The sequence below is a fragment of the Lepisma saccharinum genome, chromosome 5, assembly GCF_977018435.1.
Source record: "Lepisma saccharinum chromosome 5, izLepSacc3.1, whole genome shotgun sequence".
Lineage (NCBI taxonomy): Eukaryota > Metazoa > Arthropoda > Insecta > Zygentoma > Lepismatidae > Lepisma > Lepisma saccharinum.
Genome location: NC_139233.1, coordinates 4,293,401 through 4,318,081, shown reverse-complemented (window position 1 = coordinate 4,318,081; position 24,681 = coordinate 4,293,401). Strand labels below are relative to the sequence as shown.

At 37.2% G+C, this 24,681-nt stretch overlaps 2 protein-coding genes and 1 pseudogene across 4 annotated transcripts in view; 2 read left to right on the top strand and 1 right to left on the bottom strand.

Annotated features, from left to right (window-relative positions):
* The first annotated feature begins 848 nt into the window (after window positions 1–848).
* LOC145987567 (uncharacterized) lies at window positions 849–1,316 on the top strand. The gene has a single exon (XM_083121914.1). It carries the CDS (start codon window positions 849–851, stop codon window positions 1,314–1,316), a length of 468 nt encoding a protein of 155 aa, XP_082978040.1.
* A 7,523-nt stretch (window positions 1,317–8,839) lies between these two features.
* LOC145987566 (protein GVQW3 pseudogene) lies at window positions 8,840–9,280 on the top strand (annotated as a pseudogene).
* Window positions 9,281–14,232: 4,952 nt separating this feature from the next.
* Window positions 14,233–24,681, bottom strand: part of LOC145987616 (uncharacterized) — a 122,134-nt gene continuing 111,685 nt past the window's right edge. For all 3 annotated transcript variants that reach the window (XM_083122008.1, XM_083122006.1, XM_083122007.1), the window contains exon 7: window positions 14,233–20,297. In XM_083122008.1, the coding sequence (XP_082978134.1) occupies window positions 19,291–20,297 (1,007 nt within the window). In that variant the 3' untranslated portion in view covers window positions 14,233–19,290. The remainder of the gene's footprint in view (window positions 20,298–24,681) is intronic.

Genomic DNA, 24,681 nt, shown 5'->3' with positions numbered 1-24,681 from the left:
TGAATGAATTTTGTTTATCATCATGTGATTTTCAACATGTGTTTGTGTATGTGCAGTAGTGATTATTTTATTTGTTGGACAGCAAGGATATCCTTTAAATACATACAATGCATAAATCACTTGACATATGCAATTTAGAAATGAAGTGATTTTGTGTTGATGTTTTCTTTTTGGGTTGGACAGCTAAGTACTTGTGTATGTGTACAGTATATAAAAATGAAGTAGTTTATCAATTTATAGCTCTTTTGTATGTTGTTTCCTCTCATAATGAAAAAGTGTGTGCTTTTTTTTTTTTTTTTTACACCGCTGGTATATACCGCTGATATAACATTTTATTTACTGCTCTCCTCAGTTTTTATTTACCATAAATTTGTCTCCCTAGTTATTGGTAGTTTATTGATATCTGCAAAATGTTCAAATTGGTGCATCCCTACCATCGAACAAACTGTGCTACTTCCAAATGTCTACCATGAACCCTTCTAGTTTTGTAAGGCTGCACACTGACCATGCACTATACAGGGTGGGCCAGACGTCCCTTACCACCCCTTGTAAAAATCGTTTTAGTGGAAATTGATGATTAACAACCATGTGTGACCACATTGGGCATAAGGGGAAGTCATAAGGTGGGGGTGGCTTTGATGGCGGCCATCTTGAAAGCCGGCATCTTGGATACAAGTCCAGTTTTGTAAATGGGAAGGTAGGCATGCGATACATGATTTTAGGCTAGAATTTGATAAGGAAAACAATGGTGAAGTCGTAATGTTGAAATCTTCATTTGTTATAAAGTTACAGGCATTCAAATGTTGGAATCACACCTTCATTTTTTATTTGTTGCAGGTGCCTAAATTATGCCACTAACCACAGGGGAGAGGAAAGAGTTAATAAGGGCATGGGGTGGAAGGAGTGCAAGGGTTGTAGCAGCTGAATTTAATGAACGGCACCCAGATCGACATCCTGTGTCTCATGTGAGTGTTGCCAACCTCTTCCAGAAATTCATGGATACTGGTTCAGTAGTGGACAAACCCAGGTCTGGAAGACCCACTACTGCAACAGACGAAGGCACAAGCATAGCAGTGTTGGCATCTGTTGCAACATCACCACACCGCAGTACTCGTCGCCTCTCAGCGGCATGTGGTGTCAGCCGTACATCCATCAGACGCATCCTAAAGAAAAACAATTGGCATCCGTACAAATTGCAACTTCAACATTATTTATCAGAAGACGACCCAGATCGACGCCTGGAATTCTGTGACTGGGCAGTTGCCCAACTTGAAGCAGATCCCACATTTGCCTCAAAAATCCTGTTTTCCGACTAAGCGAATTTTTATGTGCAAGGAGAGGTCAACAAACAAAACTGTCGCTATTGGTCCGCTACCAATCCTCACTGGGTTGACCCCTGTAAATTGGTAGGAGCTGGTAAAGTTATGGTGTGGTGTGGCCTATGGGGTACCAAACTAATTGGTCCATTCGTCATTCCTGGTAACCTTAATGCTGATCATTATATGGCAATGTTGCGTGATCTCATCCTGCCATCCGTGTTGCCCGAGGATGGCACATTTCCCTTATTTTTCCAACAGGATGGTGCACCTCTCCATTATGGATTAAACGTCCGTGATTATCTGCATGAACAATTTCCTGGACGGTGGATCAGGCATCGTGGTCCCATTGAGTGGCCGGCACGTTCACCCGATATGACTCCATTGGATTTTTATTTGTGGGGTCATTTAAAGACCAAGGTATATGCCGAGAAGATCAGGAATGTTGCTCACCTGGAAGAAAGGATCTTTGCAGCCTGTGCTGATACTTTACCTGACACACTTAGCAGGGTCATGGACAATTGGGGTGAACGACTACACACGTGCGTGGTGCTGGAGGGCGCTCACGTAGAGCAGGTAGAGCACCATATGTAAAAGTGTGATTCCAACATTTGAATGCCTGTAACTTTTTAACAAATGAAGATTTCAACATTACGACTTCACCATTGTTTTCCTTATTAAATTCTAGCCTAAAATCATGTATCGCATGCCTACCTTCCCATTTACAAAACTGGACTTGTATCCAAGATGGCCGCCGTCAAGGGCACCCCCACCTTATGACTTCCCCTTATGCCCAATGTGGTCACACATGGTTGTTATTCATCAATTTCCACTAAAACGATTTTTACAAAGGGTGGTAAGGGACTTTTGGCCCACCCTGTACATGTAATTAAGTCCAGTCCCGATTAATGTATTGGAGTATAAAATGGACTTAAAAACAATTTACTTTTTGTTTTGTTCAAGAACCCTCGGAAAACAATATTACCTATCCTATAGATCCACCAAGGCATTTGAAACCCGGCGTCAGAGCAGTGGCACTACTGTTGCTAGTTAAAGTCATGGGTAAGCCTGTAGTTCACGTATTTTTCGAGGTCCCAGAAAGCATGGTGCTACTATATACGTATGTATGCAACGACATTATAAAATCACGGTTGCCATGAACAGTTTTATTATTTTGTAGCAAAGGGATAACATTTGTATTACGACACGGGATAGACTAGGCATCCTATGAACTGTAAATATTCCTTACAAATCTTCTGAATATTTCTCTTGTACAAACACAACAAATTCAATAAGTAATATGTGTGTGCAGTAATAAATACATTTTCTGAAGGCACCTTTTCTGGCATCCGTGGTCGAAGTGGGGGATGCTGTCCCCAGTTAAGAAAAGTTTCACACAGCATACCCCCAATTAGGATAATTTGCATATTGAGCATCCTCCACCTACTGTATTGTCTCCATGTTGATCCATACAAGGATATACCCTCTCGTATCTCCAAACTCGATCAAGCATCCCCCTCCCTTTCCGACTAGGAATTTCCATTTCGAGCACTGTCTGGCAAGATTTTGTCGGCTTCTGCTCAGTGACAGTGACAAGAGCCCCACAGATCCTGCAGTGCGGTGCTGGGCTTCGGAGGGGGAGGGGGGGAGTGGTCCCTTCAACAGTTGCTTTCGCAGTTTCATAACGTTAACAATATACAAAATTCCTCTCGATGGACCTAATATGAAAATGAATATGACACATTAATGACATTGTAGAAGAAATTGTTAATTACTGACGGGGTTCGTATTCGTTTGTCGACTGTCAAACAAGTGTTTTGATCAATAAAATAATAATACAATGACAAAAATGTACACAATATTTAGCAAAATCATCTCCACAACAAGTACAATGTTGATTGATTGAATTGGTGTTTTAAGTCCACTTGCACAGTAAGGCTAATCGGGACTGGACCTAAAGTTTAAAGTGGGATCCGAAGCACTATGAGCCTCCACCAGGTATCGAACCTGGGACCCGTTGATTACAAGGCGACGCCGCTCCCACTGCGCCATTGGGGAGGCCCAACAAGTACAATGTCTACAGTGGTGCAAGAGTCTTCCTTCAAAGTAGGCTAAATAATGTAGATTCCGAGACAAATGTTTTAGCAAACAAAAAGTGTCTACCTTACGATTTTTATAGCATTCATCACAGTGTAGATAAATGAAAAGTAACCATGTTATTATTATTCAGTTTTTCTTGCATATCAACGATGCTGCTGAATTATTAGTTCATATAGGGTCTTCTCAATCAGTCCTGCCAGTTTCACTTACTTCATCTTCAAATTCTGGATAGAAAAGCAAAGATAGGCGTGGGGGTGAGGAAAATTGGTATCGCTGTCACTGCTTCTGTTGGTTGGTGTTTGTATATTAACATTAACGACCTGTAAACATGATTTCAGGGATTCCTTTCCCGTGGGGGCACATTTTAGTTCAATTAGATCCAGTACAGATTATACCATTTGCGCTCAACTTTTTCTGTGTGTTCTTACATAATCTGGAAAATACATTACTGTAGGATTCTATTTGAGGATGTTCCGTGGTTGTTTTTTCTTTGGGTGGTATTAGGATGTCAATCCTTTTCATAATAACTAGTCATCGATGTTGGATGGAGGACACATACTCCTGTACCCTCGCTACATCTGCCAATGGATCTATCTGTCCTTCCGCCCATCTGCGTCGACTATCAATACCATCTCTGAAACTTAGAGAGGTACAGTGGGATGCACAAGTGTTGCTTGGCAAGTTGCCATTACTTTTAACTTCCTACGTGTTTTTAAGGACTGGGTTTTTATGTATGTTGATGTAGAGGTTATCAGCACAGGTTTGCGCACGAGGGGGAAATTGCTCTTCCTAATCATGGATGTCGTACCAAAGTGTATTAATTATCAAATTTATTACAATAATTATTTTTATCAAATGAGCTTTTAAAACTAAAATTTAAGTCATATTAATAATAAGTGCATGCATATCATTGCCAGATAAAGAAGACCTGTGAACTGCAAAATGTATTGGATTCATAACCCTCCTCCCCTATGAAAATTCTGGGCACGTGCCTGTATACCTGCACTGCTAAACTGTTTCTTTTAAGTTTCCTGTAATAAATACCACAAAAAAATTTCAACAAGTGCAAGGCACATTATGATTTTCTCCAACATGATAATAGTTTGTTTCAAGTCCACTTTGTGCACAGTAAGGCTAATAGGGATTGGACCTACAGTTTAAAGTGAGATCTGAACTACTATGTGCCTCCACAGGATACTGAACCTGGGACCTCTTGATTACAGGTGACAACACTACCACTATCCCACTGAAGAGGCCCAACATGACAATATTTTTCATGGCAGTCAAATTCAAATTAAACAGCATTTTATTTTGTAACATATATATATGCATTACGTCAACATTGTTGCAGCCACAACATATGTACACATATTATATACAGCTTTTACATCATGTACAGAAATCTACAAAGATATGTCGTAAGGAACAGCAAAGCAGAAATCAACACTTTGTACTTTTTTGTACACAAATAAATTCCTCTCATTTGAAAAAATACATCAATCATAGTGTGTGAAAAGGCACATAGACACAGTTTTTAGTTCTTGTAGAGGAGTAATGCAGAAATGGCTTATAGATTTCTCTTCTTTTACAACTACATAAAGACTAACCTCCTAGTAAGAATAAGCTGAGCAACTCGTATATCCTTAAAGCTAGTTCGCACTCCGTAGTTCAACAGTAAATATAATTATGTACCAATTATATAAATATAATATATGCTATATATATATATATTCCCTGTGTGCATTTATTACTACAGAAATCTGTTTTTGGTCTCAATAGGAAGAATCTTTTAATACTACTTAAGAATTAAATTAAAAATGAATTATAAACAAAATATATATTAATGTTGTTCTTATTTTCTTGGCAAATTCTATCCTAAATGGAAAAACCCATTGATTAACACATGAATGTTTGCTACTGTAACAATTGACTGTATTTATATTACGATGTAACTTCTTAAGCTGAGACTGACTGAAATGAGACTCTCCAAAAGTACTAATTTGTTGTTTCAACTTTATAAACTTTTCCCCCTTCCTATTCAATTTACAAACTAGAAAACTGAAGGTGATGTAGTTATATCTAGGTATGGTCACAAGAAATTCAAGCAATAGATTTCAAATGACTCATTTCTGAAATCAATTGATAATCAAGAGATTCAGATGATGGATAAATAAAGATCTCATATCCACATTTCTGAAATTTGTACAAAATAAAATCTGATAATCCAGATTTGGTCATCCCTAATTGTGTTAGGGGGACTGTAGGAATTAAAAATGCAGTGTAGTCAGTAGTAATATTCATAAACTTTAAAACATTCATATTTTCTCCATTTCAATGTAGCTTTGTCATGAACAACCATGTCGTACAGCCAGAAAAAGCATGAATGCATAAGTGTTACATGATTTCTGAAGAGCAGATAAATGTGCAGATTCAAGAAATTTACAAATTTACCTGCATGAAAAGTTAATGTTAAAAATTAGAATTTTTATGTTTGCGGAATTTCTAAAGATTTATGCAATTTTTCATTAGGAACCACTCAAGAAAGACATTTTTAATATTTGTAATTTTAGTATAAAATGCAAACCAATTCAATATCCAATTCTCAACACACAAAATATCACCATAAGAAGTGCACATAGAGAACTGATTGACAGCCAATTTTTCACTTTTTTTTAACCAAAATAAACCAGCTTTCTCATTTTCATTCAATCAACAAGGGGGTAGGAAATATAATTTCCTTTAAAACTGCATTATCACCTGAGACATAGTACCTTAAAGTAATTATTTTAACAATTAATATAACTCCTTACTCCTGAATATAACAATTGTTTCAATTCTTCCAAAGCTTTATAACATGTCTCTGTATAAGGTACTAGTGATTCATTAAAGCAAGAATGAAATTCCAATATGACTAACACGCACATAACATGACACAAACAAGTAACATGTAATAAGTAACCTCCTTAGAAATAAAGTTATCGTGCTGTTCAACAGCAACACAATATTTTACAGGAGAGTTTACAGTTACATCAACCAGTTACAACAAATATTCTTTCAGATACAAATATTCTCCTCCAAAAATAATATTACTTTTCTCTTTCCTCAAAATAACATCTGCACAAATATGAAGTAATATTGAGCAGATATGGTTATCACTCGTTTAAGACGTTCATTAATTTTCCTTCATGGAACAATAACGAAGCATTTCATCGTCAATATGTGAACAGCAGAACTTTATTTCAACATATAACACTGTTGATAAGGAGATATACCACACTTGCTTTTAATTTGACCGCAAAATGCATTTGAGCAAATATCCACATCCAAGTAACATATCACCTTAAGACTACAGTAATGTGTACCAATTAACAGAACATCAAAACACCAAGGTGATCAACATGGAAAAACTAAGGAAGAGTTATGACAATTAGATGGTTCCGTACAATATACATGAGTTCATTTTTTTTAGATCTTAAAAGTTGCAAAATAATTATTGCGTATCTTACCCATGCAGTGCATAATGTCTCGTTTATATTGTTACATAGATGTAATTGTGATGTATCTCCCTCATGCATCCTACATGGTTAGTACTGTTAAATGTAACGTAAGAAGTTGCCTTGGCTCTACACAGTGGCATTATGTACTATCCTGTTCTAACAACTAGCATAAAGTTCATGTTTTAGGGAGATTTCACACCAAAGTGGCATGCCACACAGGTTTCATACTGATGTGGTATGCCACACAGGTTTCAACCAAAGAAAGAAGCGATACTTTGCCACGCACGCACCAGAATAGGCACTCTCCCCACGAGTTTCTAGAAACGCTATCACTGCAGATGCATGACCAAAAGACCAATATCACATGATACAGCTAGTTACGTCACTCTGGAGTAAAATGTTGTATTTACATCTTGCGTTTTCAAGTGACACATCACTCGGATGTTGGGTGATATGTTGCCTGTCATTTCAGTGTGAAATCCCCCTAGACACAAAAAGAAGTCTCCTCATTACATATATTACATGGCACGACAGACTTTTGACACCCAAAACTTGAACTGGGTGAAACATGGTGAGCACATAAACACTCCTTTTGCTGCATATTCCTGGCCTTCTAGCCCATAACTGGTTCTGCTTCATCATTACGCACTTCCATTGTTTGAGTAAACACTCAAAACCTTTCTGGCAACCCAAGATCAAAGCGGTCATTGTAAAAAGGTTCAAACAAATAAAGGTACAAATTGATTTTTTTTTAATGCGGATGCTGCTGCGTAAAATCCTTTTGGGATTTTGAAGTTTGGCCGTGCAAACCCACACAAGAGATGAAAGCATGCCAATGGGTAGGGGAAATGTAAGAGTTTGTTTCGTGGTAGATGCTGTAGCTTAGTTACCCATTTCTCTGCTAGGAGGCAGTGGTGTGCAAACGTGACATGTTCAGGCAAGCAGAAAGCTTTTTGGGCCCTACAATTTATTAAAACTGAGTCAATTGTTACAGCGCAACATGGTTTTCGAATAAAGTATCATACAGAACAACCAACAGACAAAACAATACGACACTGGTGTTGACAATTAGAGAAAACTAGCTGTTTGTGCATCTCAAAATGAACATCTAGGAATGTATGGCAGAAGCTAGATTACAGGATTGACATCTGTCATCACCAAGGGAGGTCATATCGAACATTTGTATGGCAGGTTAAAAACTTCGATATTTACTCTTTTCACTGACATGCTCTCATCCCCGTGGGCAATTTGACCCTGAGCTACTGACTTCTGAATTTCCGGAGGGACTTATGAAGCACCCTGTATTTTGATGCCTCCGAGATTTCATATTACATTTTGTAATTCTCTATTTTGTATTGTTTTTCTCTACTTTTCGATATCACAACAATGAGGATAAAATGATGACTATATAAAATTGTTAAATGAACACCAATGCTCAGGCAAGAATTTAATCCTGGAACACTGGATGCGAGATCATGAGTCGATCAATCAACGTGCTCAGCCAATTAAAGCAGCTCCTATGAAACTACACCCAGATTGACTAATAAGGACTGGTTGAAAGTAGGATCCAAACCATCACCATGCAATGTTTCTCCACCAAGGACTGAACCCAGGACCTCTCAATTACCAGGCAACATTGGGGAGACCCTTGTGAGGCTCTGAGATTTCATTAGAATTTTGGAGACCAGTTTTAGATGCTATGGAAAAGAAGCAATGGGATATCACATGTTCACCATGTAGCACCATGAATGTACAAGGTGGTATCAAAAATTTTTGAGACTAGTTCTGTAACACGCCAACAGATGGCAGCGTAAGGCTGCACGCACAGGCACAGGGAGCACCAACCTTCATAAGTCAGTGTGCCAAGAGACATCGTCCTGTGTACATCGTGAGCTATGCAGCTGGTGCTCTTCCTGCGATTTCATCATGGACAGCAAGTTAGAACAACGAGCGAACATGAAATTCTGTGTGGAACTGGGCAAATCCGCCACAGAGACGCTTGACATGATTCAGCAAGTGTACGGCGATGTTGCAATGAGTCATGCGAGGTGTTTTGAGTGGCACACGCGCCTCAAGAGTATAAGAACATCACTGGAAGATGAGAGATCAGGACGACCTTCAACGAGAACAACTGAAAATGTCGAAACTGTTCGGCAACTTGTGCATGAGGATCATCGGAGAACAATCCACAACATTGCTGCCATTGTCGGTGTGTCATACGGAACAGTGCAGGCAATCCTCACGTGTGATTTAAACATGCACCGTGTTGCTGCCAAGTTCGTCCCCAGGCTGCAGACCCAGGAGCAGAAGGAACACCGCACCCGAGTCTGCCAAGAACTCAGTCAGCGTGTCGTCTTCCACTCTTGAAGCATGCGTGTCTGTGGCGGATTTGCCCAGTTTCACACAGAATTTCACGTTTTCTCTGTTCTAACTTGCTGTCCATGATGAAATGGCAGACGTGGTAATGCACGTGGTCGGAAGAGCACCAGCTGCACAGCTCACGATGTACACAGGATGATGTCTCGTGGCACACTGACTTATGAAGGTTGGTGCTCCCTGTGCCTATGAGTGCAGCCTTCCACTGCCATCTGTTGGCATGTTACAGAACTAGTCTCAAAACTATTTGATACATCCTCGTACAAAGAACTTAGGGATATTTCAGACCATAGTGACAAGTGACACATGACACATGTCACTTGGGAACGAGCAAATCAACAGCAACATTTCACTGCATAGTGACATTGCAGGCCACACAAGCCTGCGTTCGATTGGCGAAATCCTGAAGCGACTCGCGTCGCGTGTCCCTTGTTAATTTGGTGTGAAATTCTGTCTTAATATTTGATATCCTTGAAGAAGACAACCTGGAATATACATTTTCCTGCAGCCTCCTTGTAGAAGCTAAATTATACACAACAAATGCTGCTTGCTGTCATGAAGATAAAAAGCTTCATAACAATGATAGGTGTATACAAATGAAAACAATAAAACAATACACGTACCTCATTTAGAAAATTTGTTCATTCAGTGTTCTCACAGAAAAACACCTAATTAGCTAGGGACATAAATAAAAACACTGTTTCAACAAATACACAAGCTTTTCTTAAACATTAAACATGCACACAAAATTGAGACATGGATTCCTTATAACAAGGGCACTTCTTTAGAAACATACATGCACGTGAATACATGTGCTGTGTTAACATGTACATATACCCATGCAATGCTACAAGTCAGCATCTCCTAAATTGTAACTAGTTCTTCTCAAGGTTTTCTTTCCTTCATATTTCATGTGAAAGGTGAAGTAATGACATAGTTGCAGGCACAGTGTTTCTTTTTAATTTGGCATTATCAACTGTTACCATTTTACTATTTCACAACTTTTGACTCAAAGAAATGTGATGTCTCTCTCTTTAATGAATTACAATGTAAATCAGAGCAGAATAGTGCACAATTCATAAATATGTAAGGATTCTGTCAAAAGAAGTCTCAAGGGCAATCAAAGAAAATATGTTTAATTAATTATTCTTCAATCACATACACTGGTGTTCGAAGAAAGTGCATTACTCTAATACATGTGACTAATGGGGAGAGATGGGGCCTGCCCCTGACCAACCACCAATCTGCCAGGAATTCATTGGATATTGGAATCTCATATTTTACAAATGCATAAGTAATTTGTATAGATTAACAATCGGTCAACTTGAATCCTCAAAATAAACTCCTAGTTGCATTAATGACCACTCTTTAAAACTGAAAAATTGATTATTTTGAGAGTATGCTACTAATACATACACATAGATAAGTATTCTTTGTTTTCATTTGTATTTGTGATGCTATTTCTAGGCGAGTCCCACATCGTGGCTGTGTGGTCTAAGGCGTCATTTCGCCTTAGAGCACACAGCCCGTGGCCACCCACCATCGTGAGGAAATTTGGGAGCTATAATCAGTAGAGTAACCCAGTCATGGAAACATATAACAACTGGGGGTTCGTCGTGCTGACCACATGTCACCCCTGGTTGAATATCATCCCACCTTGGTAGATGGGAGTGAGGCCAAAGGTCGGTAGGTCGGCCCTGTCCCTCACAGACTGATGCACTGTTATATTTTTATCATATGTATTTCTAGGTGATACACTTTCTCTGCACACCATGGTAAAGAACATGAAAAATAATTATGGGAACCAATCACATCGAGGAATAAGAATCAAACAAGTTATATCCTAAGAGGTAAAGATTTAGTGAAGAGGAAAAAGACCAGGGGCTACAGAATGAAAAGTATGGATGATCTGAAATTTAAAAGTTATCTAAATTTCAAGAAAATGGCACATATTAAGGTAAAATAGAATATAATAAAGCACAAGGTACTTTTTATAAGTCATGATGACAATGGTGATTTCTGATTTATTTTACTAAAGCTTTGTATACCAATGCCAAGCAGTGTTGAAGTGCACGTGTATTCTGTTGCAAAAATATGAAATTCTTCTTATTCTGATACATATTCCTTGAATATGGGTCACAGCAAGTTTCAGCAGGTAAAGTAAATCCTGAAGTTCAATTTTCGTTGAAGTAATGTGTGCACTGACAGTACAAATGCTTGTTTCGTTTTCATGATTTTGGCCAACTTTGTCAGGCTATGATTAACTCGCTATTATGTCCCCAGTAATATATGTATACAGTAACAAAGACACTGCCACTTCTTCACTATAAACATGTATGTCTTCACAAAATTATGCTGCGCAGTATTTGACCAGTTAAAAATATGATTCTCTTTCATTTGTTTCACAATCAGCAATTTCAACATAAATTCTTGACAAAAGAAAACAAACTACATGTTTTTATAACCAATTATACTAACTTTAAAAAATGTATAGAAACATGAAAAGGGTGTACGTACAAGTGGTTAAAACCTTAAAAAAGCTAAGAAAATATTTAAAATGAAAAGAAAAGGTAGGTTCTGAAAAATTGCAATTAACAAGCAGGATTCAACCATTTTTAAATACATATTTTTAGACATTTTTTAAAGTCATTCTGTAACAGGAGGACATCAAATTGGACAAAATATGTATTAATGTATTACAATTTATATGAGTTTCCTTTCTAGTTAACATAGAGTTTTACATACAGACAAAACAGAGTGCAAAAATGAACTGCATTATAAACAATATCTACTTTAAAAAATGGTACCAGTTAGGGTTGGGCTGATACCACTTTGAACCAACACCGATATTCTTACCGATTCCCACAAATACTGATTCTGATAAGTGGACATTATAAAATTTAAATTTGTCCAGAATATTTGTAAATTTTAATATTTGAATTGTTATTAATCCATCTAGCAGTTTCACTTTAAAATATACAAAAATTCACACAAAAGATAATCAGAACATTAACCCTTGATCTGTACACCAGGGTCTCCCTGATCCTGTACTGTCAATGTTTCTATATGCATGCACAAGAGACGATGCGGGTCATTGTTGGAGTCTGATGTGTTAACAGGTGTGAGTGCAGCTTGAAATCGAACCAGCATGATTCATTCTGTCGCATCTCACAGGGTCAGTCACTCTGGCGTACAGAAAGAGTTGCTAGTTTTGGTGTACTGAAATCTACATTTATGTTGTTATTCATGAATAGAAAGTAATTAGTAATTTGCACCTTATGTTCAACATTAATATTGTTGCTTTTTCAACAGTATTCTAGAACATTTTCCACATCTTATATTCCTTTATAACAAACCAAAGACGGAACATAATGACAGGGTCTGCCTGACCAAGATGTACAAACTATGTAATGAAAATATATGTGGACAGACAAAAGATTAAAACAGCTGTCATTTAATAACAAAATCCAATTTTTCCACAAAATACTGTTGCACATTAAAAGTAAATTGAGAATTTTGCATATTTTACAGGATTTTTAGACTCTGTAAAGTGTCACATGCTATTTTGAGGACGTGGCAAGTTGAACTGAATATTGAATTGTTATTTAAGTCCACTTTATGCACAGACAGGCTAATCGGGACTAGATCTACAGTTTCAAGTAGGATCCGAACCACTGTGCAATATGCTGCACCGGGTATCGAACCTAGGACCCCTTGATTACAAGGCATCGAGGTTACCACATCATCTGGAAGGCCCTTAGGAGGACTCGACAAAACACCCAGCCTCTGGAAACGTATCAGTGGGTATTGATGATTGGGTTCTTCCTGATACTGATACTATAGGTATTGGCCAATAACGATACATCAGTATTGGTGTCAGCTCAGCCCTGATGTCAATAACCAATGGTGAATGTTCGATAATCATTGTCAAAGTTACAAAAAATGACAATTTACCGATAACCATCACATATTTATTGCAGTTTATTTAGGAACGGAAGGAAAGAATTATCTAACAATGTGTACTGAAGCAAAATGCCTATCCATGGGAGCTCAACAAGGAGGACAATATGAAAGAGCCAAATGCTTACCTCTCACACATAACATCGAATGACATATCATAACCACCACTTCAATATACAAAAATTGCATCAGCTAATTTTCCTTGGCTACAATTTGAGAATAATGCACTTCTGTCATGCAAAATGCATCCAAACTTTCTTATCTGTCAGAATGCTTTATTAACACTGACAAGCTAATATTTGAGCTTTTTTTTTTTGTAAAAAAGGCAAACAGATTTATCATGTATTACTAACTATAATTCAGATGTAACATGGTTAAGTAGTATTAGCATATATTTCACAAAAATAGACTGACAGAAAAATATCTAACAGTATTCAAATATACACTTGTACATGATTGTTTGCTATTTACAGTAGAAACACAGATTTTTTTTTCTTTCTACAGAACAGAAACTTGTTTTAATTTGCAATGGCATATTATGAATAGTCAAATAACAAGATTATAACCTGTTATCCATGTATTTTTATCTATATTAAAATCAAGATGAACAAATAATACACACAAGCCTCGAAAGGTTATCCACGTTTCAAGGATATCCCATTGTCAGGTTAAGAGAATATTCCAGCAAAGCTGTTGTAGTATGCGTGATTTCACCTTTTCTCATAAGTCCACTTTATGCACACATAGGCTAATAGGGACTGGGCCTACAGTTTAAAGTGGGATCTGAACCACTGTGTGCTCCACTGGGTATCGAACTCAGGACCCCTTGATTACAATGTGACGACATTACCACTACACCATCGGGGAGGCCCTCCTGATGATGGGCAAGGACATATTTGGGTTTAAAGGAGGTTTAAGGGCTTTGGACTCCAAAGAGAGTTAACAAGTACTGAAATACTGCTAAGCCGTCAGGTAGGCCCAAAACTTACTGGACATCCCTGGGATTCATGTAGTTGTGTAGTTAGTGGGGTGCAATAGTCATGATAACTTATGCTACTTTAGATTTTTTTCTCTAGGTGTCGCTGAAGAATAGAAACCAAAATTAATTCCATTCGGTTCCTACGATGTGGACCTACATAATCAAAAAGTATGAATATTCTAAGTTCATATTTTCAATAAGAAAAAATGATTGATGTATGGATTCAGTATGGTGGACATGCATTACACATTATTGCATGTCAAACACAAAATATATTTCTCAATATGTACCTACTGATGGGGAAACATCCTTCAAACATGAACAGCTGCTTAAGACTTGGTCTCAGTGCTTTGTTCAGCTTTCATCCTGATTCTTACACAGGTAGGAGTAAGTACTTCTCCATGTTTGTCATTTTCTCTCACTTGAAAGTAGTTCTTATCTATATGAAAAAGAAGAAACTATATATTTTAAAAGCTTCATATTTTAAATGTATTATTACCACATTTGCAGTTACTGAGAAATGTTAATTTCGATGTTTGGAAGAAGCATTGCAAAATGCAAAATCTCATGATAATAAAAAATGCTTCTCAAATCATATCAAATCAGATGAAGATGATAACGAAATTCAATTCAATAAGTGTTCATTCCTTACTTTGATAATGTTGTTGTTGAAAGTATTGTAAGAAAATTATGATTAAGAAGAATTTTTATGTAACATGTGTGGCCACATTTTAGGTGCTTTCCAGGTTAAGATTGTAAATATGCATGTCTTTGTGCTAAATATATCAAAAGATTGTGAAGTAAGGTTTTCCCCTGTGTCATGAATGCATTTAGGGAATATGGAAGTGGGCTCCACACGTTCCTGGTCTCAGTCATGCAAGGTTTACCCATGACTTTGGCAGTTTTTATTTGTTCTTTTAATAATATTAATGAACGGTTAATATATGTGCAAATGAGTGTGTACAATATTTAAAATTGCACATAAATACTATGTATATCCTCCATTGTTAAAATTCCACAAATGGGAACTTCCATTTCTTCAAAACATACGCATTATCCTTATATACCTATCCAGTGCAGTATTTGTGAAACTTTCAGTGTCCTTCCACCTCCAAGGGGCAAAAACCAGAGAGGGGGATGCAGTGGGAATCCTCCCTCATCTTCCCCTACAAATACATTCCTATGTATATAAAATTAGTATCTATAAATAATTATTATCCACATTACTGCAATAAAAATTTAAAGAACTCGAAAATTATTTTCATTGTATGGAAAGAAAAATCATATTTGTACATGGCAATGTTTGAATATATTATGGGATGTCACATTTTTTCACAATTCCGAAGATGTATTATTAAAGAAATTTTAAAGTAAGACATGTTTTTCTTTCACATTTGGAGAAAATTTACCTTTCATTAAATTCTAGATTGACTTTATCACTGCGGAAATCCGGGTTTTTCAAGAAGGCATTACATATTAGATCATGTATGTATTCTCTATTTAAAAAAAAAATTATATCACTGGGACCTGCCATATGATATCCATGAATAATTTAGAGCTCCTGTCAACCAGGAAGGCAGTCAAGCCATCTGCCCTATGAGTGGAGAGCAAACAATGAATCAAAAAGTGCAGGATTTCGTTGTCAGCTAATTGCTGCTTTCCCTAGGATTTGAGTAAGTGAAAAATATGATTGCAGTGTCTTTGTTCACTTCACTATCTTCCTCCTCTCACCCAAAACAGAGCTCAACATCTCCAGATTTACAGAGGAGGAATGGAAAACAGCTCCAAGCCTGCATGTGCAAAGTGGCTTCAATTGCGCAGAGGGTGATTTGTAAATGGACACAAAATTTTAAAAAATGAGATATTTGAAATGGGAGTAAAAAATATTAAAAAATATAGCTTACATAACATGGCCTGAAGATTATAACTGAAACTGTATATAGGGTGCTTCAAGATGTAGTTAGGCATGGAGCTTGACGGCTTGCTACTTGCTTCTTTTCTACGCCTCTCAACCAATCACCTTTCCTAGTTGATGGCTGCTTTAACCTTAGAGTTAACGTGGCCTTCTTTGTAGCACATAAGATTGAAACAATGGGTGTACATAACGTGAAGTGAAATAATAAAGCAAGTAATAATTTCTACCATGTGTAGAAATATATAAACCATAAATTTGTCATTAATTTTACAGATATTGCATTTTCAGCAGATGAAAATGTGAACTTATTAATCTATTGCCTTCCTAATAAATATAATTATTTAATATCAGATCATAAATTCGAAAGTGACTTTGATCTTCTCTGTGAAATGATTCTGAATTCTTGATAGTTTCATGTGACTGTGCACAATTGCAATCAAGTTGGACATTCCTTCAGGCCTCATGACGTGTGGAAAACACCGTGAAAATATCACATGAAAGAAGTTTCATATTTTGTTCATCTCATTCTAGCAACCAATCAATTCTGAATGTCCCCTGCCTTTAATATCATGAGTTATGGCCACACGATACTGTCACATGTATGCTAACATGCTACTAAAGATAAAGGAAGCTGCAAAAATACAATAGAACCTATATAATTTATTGTGCAAGTGCTGCAACATTTATGCCATGTCATGCTTGTTTTTTTTCTTAAGGCTTGCATGTAGTGAAACATCTTAATTCAATCTTACTGTTCTCCTGATATATTTGCACATGTAACAAATTTGAGTTTAGGATGACCATAATCCTTAATAGTATTCTTTCAGGTTGCACATATAGTGACATTCAACGTAACTGATGACTAACACCAACATTTAACAAGAAACTATTGCATTACTTTTATCAATAAAATAAAAACAAAATAAAAAAAATCCCTCACTGTATATTGTGTAGTTACTGTTCTATATCAGCGAATAATGTGACAAAAATTATCTATGAAAGTAGTCATTGAAATAGAGAGAAAGATAGAGAGAGAGAGGCACTTATAGTAGGTTACTTACTTGAATACTCCTCTAAAAAAAAAAATACTAGAAAGATAAGTTGGAAGAACACATTTTAGAAGTTTACCAACACTTAAATGAAGAATACACAACTTCTTTGAACAGCCTGCAAATAGTTACAACTACAATGGTGGCCAATGTTGCAATTCATACTTCAACTGTTTTCACAACTAGGTTTCAACTGGAATATGGATGGAATCTGTAAAAAAAATTTGGCTATCTACCCATTATCCCCAAGGTTCTGGATTCAAATTACTGAAAAATAAACACTATACCAACCAGATACCTAACGTTCAGCAAGTTTCTGCTTAGTAGTTTACAATATTTAAGACACTTTACATGATTCATCAACAAACACAAATCAACAGATATAATACATATGCTTGTAGACTGACAATTAAAGCAGCCCTCTATATATACATACTTACAAAGCTATATTTACAATGTTCACATTACCTGTTTAAAGATTGTTCCACTTTCTTTTAATTAATAGATTAAAACTTAATTTATTTGTCTCTTGTTATGCTTTACAACTGCGGTAACAACTTAGCATATAGTCAAAATAAACAAGCAAAGATCTATAAACACGAACTCTCTCTCCAACTGTTTAAAATTTGTACATAACGAAGTAGAGATTTCTTTCGTGACCAGCACTACCCTCTTACAACATATCGTAACAAGATTCAAGAATTCACTGAGAAAATAGCTAACTTCTTCATTCAAAAAGGAAATATTCTGTATATGTGTGTATATATAAAAGCCCTCTTTATATCTTCTAGAATTCTCATTATTAATTTGCCACGAGTACCAAAAAATACAGGTTCTAAACATGCAGCACACATGTCATGAAAGCAAAACACAAACATGGTTTGTTAATTCTTTCATTGTTCTTGTAAACTATCCCACAATGTTTCAATTATGCTATTGTTAACAATTTAAAGTTTTCATATTTTTCCAGGTAGCCTAATGGTAAAGGCTTAGATCCTATGTATATGCTGTCGGCAGTGGCATGCTCAAGGGTGGGGGTCATAACCCCATCTTTGGCCCAGTATTCCTAAAAAAGGAATATCTAAGGCAGGAAATGATGGTAAAATGAGAACTGGCTACTAAAAGAAAGTACATGTAACCTTTCTTCCCCTTTGCAAAATCCTGGGCACGCCACTGGCTGTAAGTCCAGAACTAATTTGTCTATGATCAACATAGCCAAATTAAAAATGAATGTTAAATAAATATAATGATTGACATTACGTTGTCGTCTTTAACTTGTAGAAAAAAAAAATTAACTGCTATACTTACATGTACCTATATACAAGTTTGATATAAAAATACATGTGCACACACAAATTCTCAATTAAAAATAATGTTCCTCTCACTTTGATCTACTTTTACTAAGATCTAATAACAAATTACGGACTATGTCTATGGCAGCTGTCAGACCGAACTGACAAGCAACATGCGACAAGTGACATGGAGTTTCACACAAACGTGAGAAAGAATGCAGGCATCTCCAATCCGTAGAAAAGCATTCACTGCAAGGGAGCAACAGACAAGGTGACACAACGTATGCTTTTGAGAAAACAGCCCACTCCAAGTGACATGTAAGCGACAAGCAGGACACGCAACTCTTCATGTTACTTTGGTATGAAATGTTGCACTTATTTTTTAAGGTTGGTTTCCCCATGACATGCGTTGCTTGTCACTTCCGTCTAGAAGCTCCCTACTGGTCACAAGTTCAGATTCAACACTAAACAAAACAATATTCACCATATATTTTTACAGTTTAACAACGGAACACAATGACACCTTGAAAAGTGCTGTGTGCAATACACAGTCCTTGCATACTGCCACAACTCTTTACTGTTAAAGTTAAGACAAACAGTACATATAACAAGATCACAAAAGAAGATATCATCAACAGCTAATGTTACCAAGAACATTGTTCACATTTATAGAACATTATCATTTGACAAAAAAAAAAAAAAAAAATCTCTTAAAACTAGAACAACATGAACGGGATGAAGTATTAACCAACCCATGATTGCAATTACATGTGTGCTGCTGTCACAAGGAAAGCTGTGGCTGATTATTATATAGAGCTTGTTTTAGGCAGTACCTTAAGACCTGCTGAAGGAATGCCCTTGGAACTCTCTTCCACTCGCTTTTCAGATTTTGCATGATATTCTTGAAAGCAGGGCACAATACAAAGATTAGTCTGACATTCTGGACAATGGTATTTGGTTTTACGACGCAAAATACGTCCATGGTTATCTATTGTGTTCCAACAAAAATTGCAGCCCAAAGCCGGACCGGGACGTAATACTGGACAATGTACAGAGCGGCACTCAATGTCACGTGACGATTCTCTCTGCATTTCACCCCCTGAACTTGGCTGAGGGGATGACGATGCTCGTTTCAGTTCATCCCCTCTCACTCGTATGGCTGGCCGAATTTTTTGAAGATTTGAAGCTTCGCTTACGTTAGTTTGAGAGGACTGGTCGGTAATGACGCGCAAAACTGGCAATTGCTCAATTACGACCGACGGGCTGACGGAACGCGTATCGGACTCGGACACAGGTGTTGCAGCAACTAACTGTACCTGCAGTGGCGGACGTTGCGTGGTTGATGCAAGACAGACGGTAGTCGTCCCGTCTCCTATCTGGGAAGTGGACACCGGAATTGTCGTGACAAGAGGGTGAGACAGCTGTCGCTGGATATGAACAGTGGGTACATGAGGTAGCGTAGTTGGAGCATTCAAGGATGATTGCTGCTGCTGGCTGGGTAGTAGAGGCTGCGAGAGTTGCTTCTGGAGGAAGCCCGGTTGGGGAACCTGCAGGAAGGACTGGGACCTGTGTGGGGATACACTCCGAGATGGCGACAGCGTTTCTCTAGTTGGCGTTGAGGGGCGATAGGAGGACTGTGAATGCTGGTGGGTTATTACAGGTGGAGGTTCGGAGTACTGCCGTACAGGAGGGACATGGATCGAGAAATGAGGTGAACCAGGTTCGCTTTCTGGAGAAGTCTGCACTGTGTCGCTGTCCTTCTTGATCCTGGGTTGTCTCATCAGCAAACGGCCTCTTCTTAGTTTAGAAGAAACTGAAAAGAAAACAAATGAAATGCTTAATCTCTTTATTTTACAAGGATAACAGAGCAACAAGATCATACAGTTCTCCAGCATTCTCTTAATTGAAACATCAGCACCATGCAGACATCTCGAGAGCTAAGTGTTGTGGCTATGACATCTATGTCCCTGAGAGTTAGTGGAAGGAAAAGAGGGCATTGCAACAATATCATGTCAAACTACTTATTTATTGTGTATATTTATTATATATTAATTAGACATAATACAAGTAAAACCCCACAGAAGGCATCCAAGTAAAACAAAACAGAAGTCCGACAACTTCAAATTTTCCGGCACTTTTTATGTACAAAAAAAAAGAGAATATGTCACTGACCTTGGTGCAGAATGAATGAATGCTTTTTCCATAATAGAGAATAAATGTCCCTGCAAAAGAATTTGCATAACTCATAGGATATCTGAGGCATGTCAAGCATTTGAGCAAGGTTTTCATGCACTGAATTTAGTGTGGTTCACTTATTAATCCAACAATGGTAACACGTACACATCTTGAACACGAATAATTTTATCGGAACACAGATCATACCAAGTGAAAAAATCAACATTAAGTCCCATTCCTCAAATGTCTTCAAACATCACACCCAAAAATTCATGCTGTCAACAACAAATACTTTCTCACTGACACAGCAATGTTACATTCTGTGGCCTAATCTTCACAGAGCAAAGCTTAACCATCAAGCAGCTGTACGATCACTTTGCTTGCTGAATGCTCACATCACCTTAGCCTCTGTACATATGTCAGTACCCAACTGAAATTACGAGGATCGTTCAAGGAAAAAGTTTCCCTTTCTTTTTTTTTTTGGAGAAAGTACGAGCCCGATAAATGAAATTAAACTAGCAATGTGTTCTTTCGTCTTTCCTCAACATTTACACACTATGCAATGCTCGTGTGGGCTACTGCACCTGGCCGTAAGGAGTAGCGAGTCATGGCAGAACAACGTGTTTTGGTGGTGTGGAGTAAAGAAGAGATTTGTTCCGTGATCCGGTATGAGTGGGCAAATGGTCTCGCTCCTATCGATATCCACAGGAAGCTGGTCGCACGACAACTCACTGCAGAACATCTATGACGTGTATGACATGTTGCCTGGATTCTCTGCCCCAGTACCACAATGAAGGGAACAACTTTCTCTGTTGTATTGTGACTCAGGATGAGAGTTTCGTTCATCACTACACTCCAGAATTCAAACTGACATCGATGGAATGGAAACAGCCGTGAAAAGTGTTCTTCGTTCCCTGGAACCCGAATTTTTTGTAGATGGCTTTTATAAAACTTGTGCAACGATGGGACAAATGCTTGTGCGGCCTTGGAAATTATGTTGAAAAGTGAGAAAGGTCCATGCTACTTGGTGCAACTTGATTTTCGTCTAACTTAAGCAATAATTTTCTTGCAACATAGGGAAACTTTTTCCTTGAACGACCCTTGTAATATAAGCTGAACAAAAAAAATGATAACTTTTAGGCAGTGGCTCGCCATTTTTGCCTCTGCACTATACTAAACCTTATCTACAAAGGTAAATATACTGTCTTTGCCCACCCCCTCCATTTTGGCACCTTGCCCCCCCCCCCCCAGTTCTGGAACCCAATCATCACCACTGCTTTTATGTCTCCATTTGTTTAAGAATCTGGGATATTTAGTCACCCCCAAAGTATATTTTAGGTCACCCAGATACAAGTTTCAATCATATCTCAGAAAGGCTGGAGCATACAACCAACCTTAACCTTGAATACCGCTAACATCAAGGAAGTACACATACATATCCGAGGGCAGTAGAAAAATGGTGTGAAACAAACTTCTCGCATAATGATTCCATTTCATACCTCCTTGTGTTTTTACTAAATATACCTAGGTATACAATGGAAACCCGATTTTACATTTTCCCACATTATACATTTAATCTTGATGGTCCCAACATAGGAAAATATTATAAAATTTTCCTCGATTTTACATTTTCCAGCATTTTAAGTTTTTCAGCTTGGTTGCCTGAAAAATCTAAAATCTAGGTTCCACTGTAATCTAAGTTACAACAAATTGTGTATTAGAAATTAATTTGTTCTGAAAAGACTGTGGTTAAAGATGTAAGATTAATTTGAAGCATTTTTATCAATCTATATTTAAATCCAGAAGGTCAATGATGCAAACATATTTTAAAAATCATCACAAAAAAAGGTTTCATGTTGGAGGAAATTTTAAAAATGAACACTACAAAAATACTTCCACAAAATTTTATTTCTTTCTGATACCAAACTTTTCTTAGGTAAAGAAAAGAGTAAATATATTTTTATATTCTCATTTTAAAAAATTACAGAAAAATTAATTGTTAATCCTTTCATAAAATATTCAAATAAAACCTCAACATTCATTCACTATTGATCAAATTAAATGTCTAATATACTAGAACATGACTAAACATGAAGTTCTTCATGTTAATAATAAAATCTGCATTTATTCACATTATTGGGTTTAGGAAAGAACCCAGGGTATACACACAACCACCACAGTTCAACACTTATCTGTTGTAAGGGCATTGTGCCATTAAAAAAAAAAAATTCACTGGTTTGTATCTGATGAGTTGGTGCAAGCACTATGTGTGTGAAAATGTTATGATATGACAAAGTTTCCTATCTCTGTCTATAACATTGAATACTGGGTTAAAAAGGAAAAACAGACACAAATAATATGATTGGTGCTTACGTTCTTTACATCAGATAAGTGGTGAGTTATCACTTAGTGATACAATATATAGAGCTTGTAAATACTTCCATCATGGTAATAAGAAGGAAAATTTACAATTATAAAATGTATTTGAGAACCTCACACCGATCCTGATCTTGCAAATATTTTGGTGAATGCTTTGGCTTTTCTGAACTTGTATCACAGACACAGAAGCATATACATATCAAAAACAATAAATGTAAAATATAATAATGACTTTTATTGATTGGTTATTAAACAGTTCATAATAATAAACATAATATACTATGCTAATAAGTAAGTTTAACTTAAAACAACAAAATAATTTACAAATTGCTGCACTTCCAAATCTATTGATTCGTTGGGAAACATACAAAGCAAGCAAGTGAAAGTGCAGACTTTTAAATTAATAACACCTTTCATTTCTATTGTGCCACATACATCTTTCTCAACAGCTATATAATAATGCATATATATATAACATTGCCCTTTTCATATTTAAACGTTTGAGTAAATGGCATAAGCATCAAAAGTGCTTTCTTTGTATTACATTTTGTAATAACAATTAGGGACAGATTTACAAAACAGTGTCTTCTCATAGCTGAAGCTCTAAAATCTCCACAAGGAAAATTAGTTTTCTTACTTGTATTGTTTATGTAATTTAGGCATACTATTTGTCTGATGCGAGACCTGAACATTAAGGTTCTTCACATGGAGATACATAAATTTCACTGTGAAAATGCAAATCTTGAAATATAACTAGGTCAACATTCCAATTCATTATGAAGTACATAAAGAAGCTTAACCCATAACGGGCATGGTGCCAGATTGTAACACAAAGGGCATCGCATGGTTCCGTGGGCTACCAAATTGAATTGACCATTTCCAAGAGTTATCGAAATATTAAGGAACTTTTTAACAAACCATCATGTATTTTGGACCTTCTTTATGGAACTGTGATAAATTTTATCCACTATTTCCGTTATTGCCATGTTTATTACTCAATTCATTTAACACTACAAAAATTGGTGACATATTCGTAACACAGCTCTATAAATACCGTGCGTCCATTTCGATCTTCAGCCGAGAGATCGGGAGAAGCGTGGCGGGTGGCGCTGACGGAGATGCCGACATTTGCAGCCTGTAATGCCCGCTTATTTTTATGGACGTATGCAGACATTTATATAAATATTGCAAAACGAGCTCTAACCTGTTATAAGAGTACGGTTTTAATTTTAGTAGCTTAGTGGCTGTATGTGCCGATGATTTTGACACGTCCACCTCTTGTGAAACACGGTGTAGAGGTTTGTTTGGAGAACGTTCTAACGCTGTCAAGATGGCGCCGAAGCCTGATGCACGCGCATTTCGTGCTCCGAAATTTCAACTGTTTTCGGGTTGTTTGTGTGCTATTGTGTTTGTGTTATTTGTGACGTGGATTCGTAGTATTGCGAGACATGAAATGCCGGATAACTGCAAGTGTGTGGAGGACTGGTCGTTTAGTTACAGGCGATTTTCTTTCTCGGCCATGGGTTCGGATCGGAGCTTCGTGTGGGCAGTTTCCAGAAGCCGCAAGAACAACGCTTCCCGCCAGCCACGTGGTTCGGCCCAGCATGGCCTCATCGTGGCTGCGTTTACCCTTCTGCTAGCAG

What these genes read in the sequence shown, in the direction of transcription:
- LOC145987567 (XM_083121914.1), top strand. Translation starts at nt 849, where the DNA reads ATGCCACTAACCACAGGGGAGAGGAAAGAGTTAATAAGGGCATGGGGT.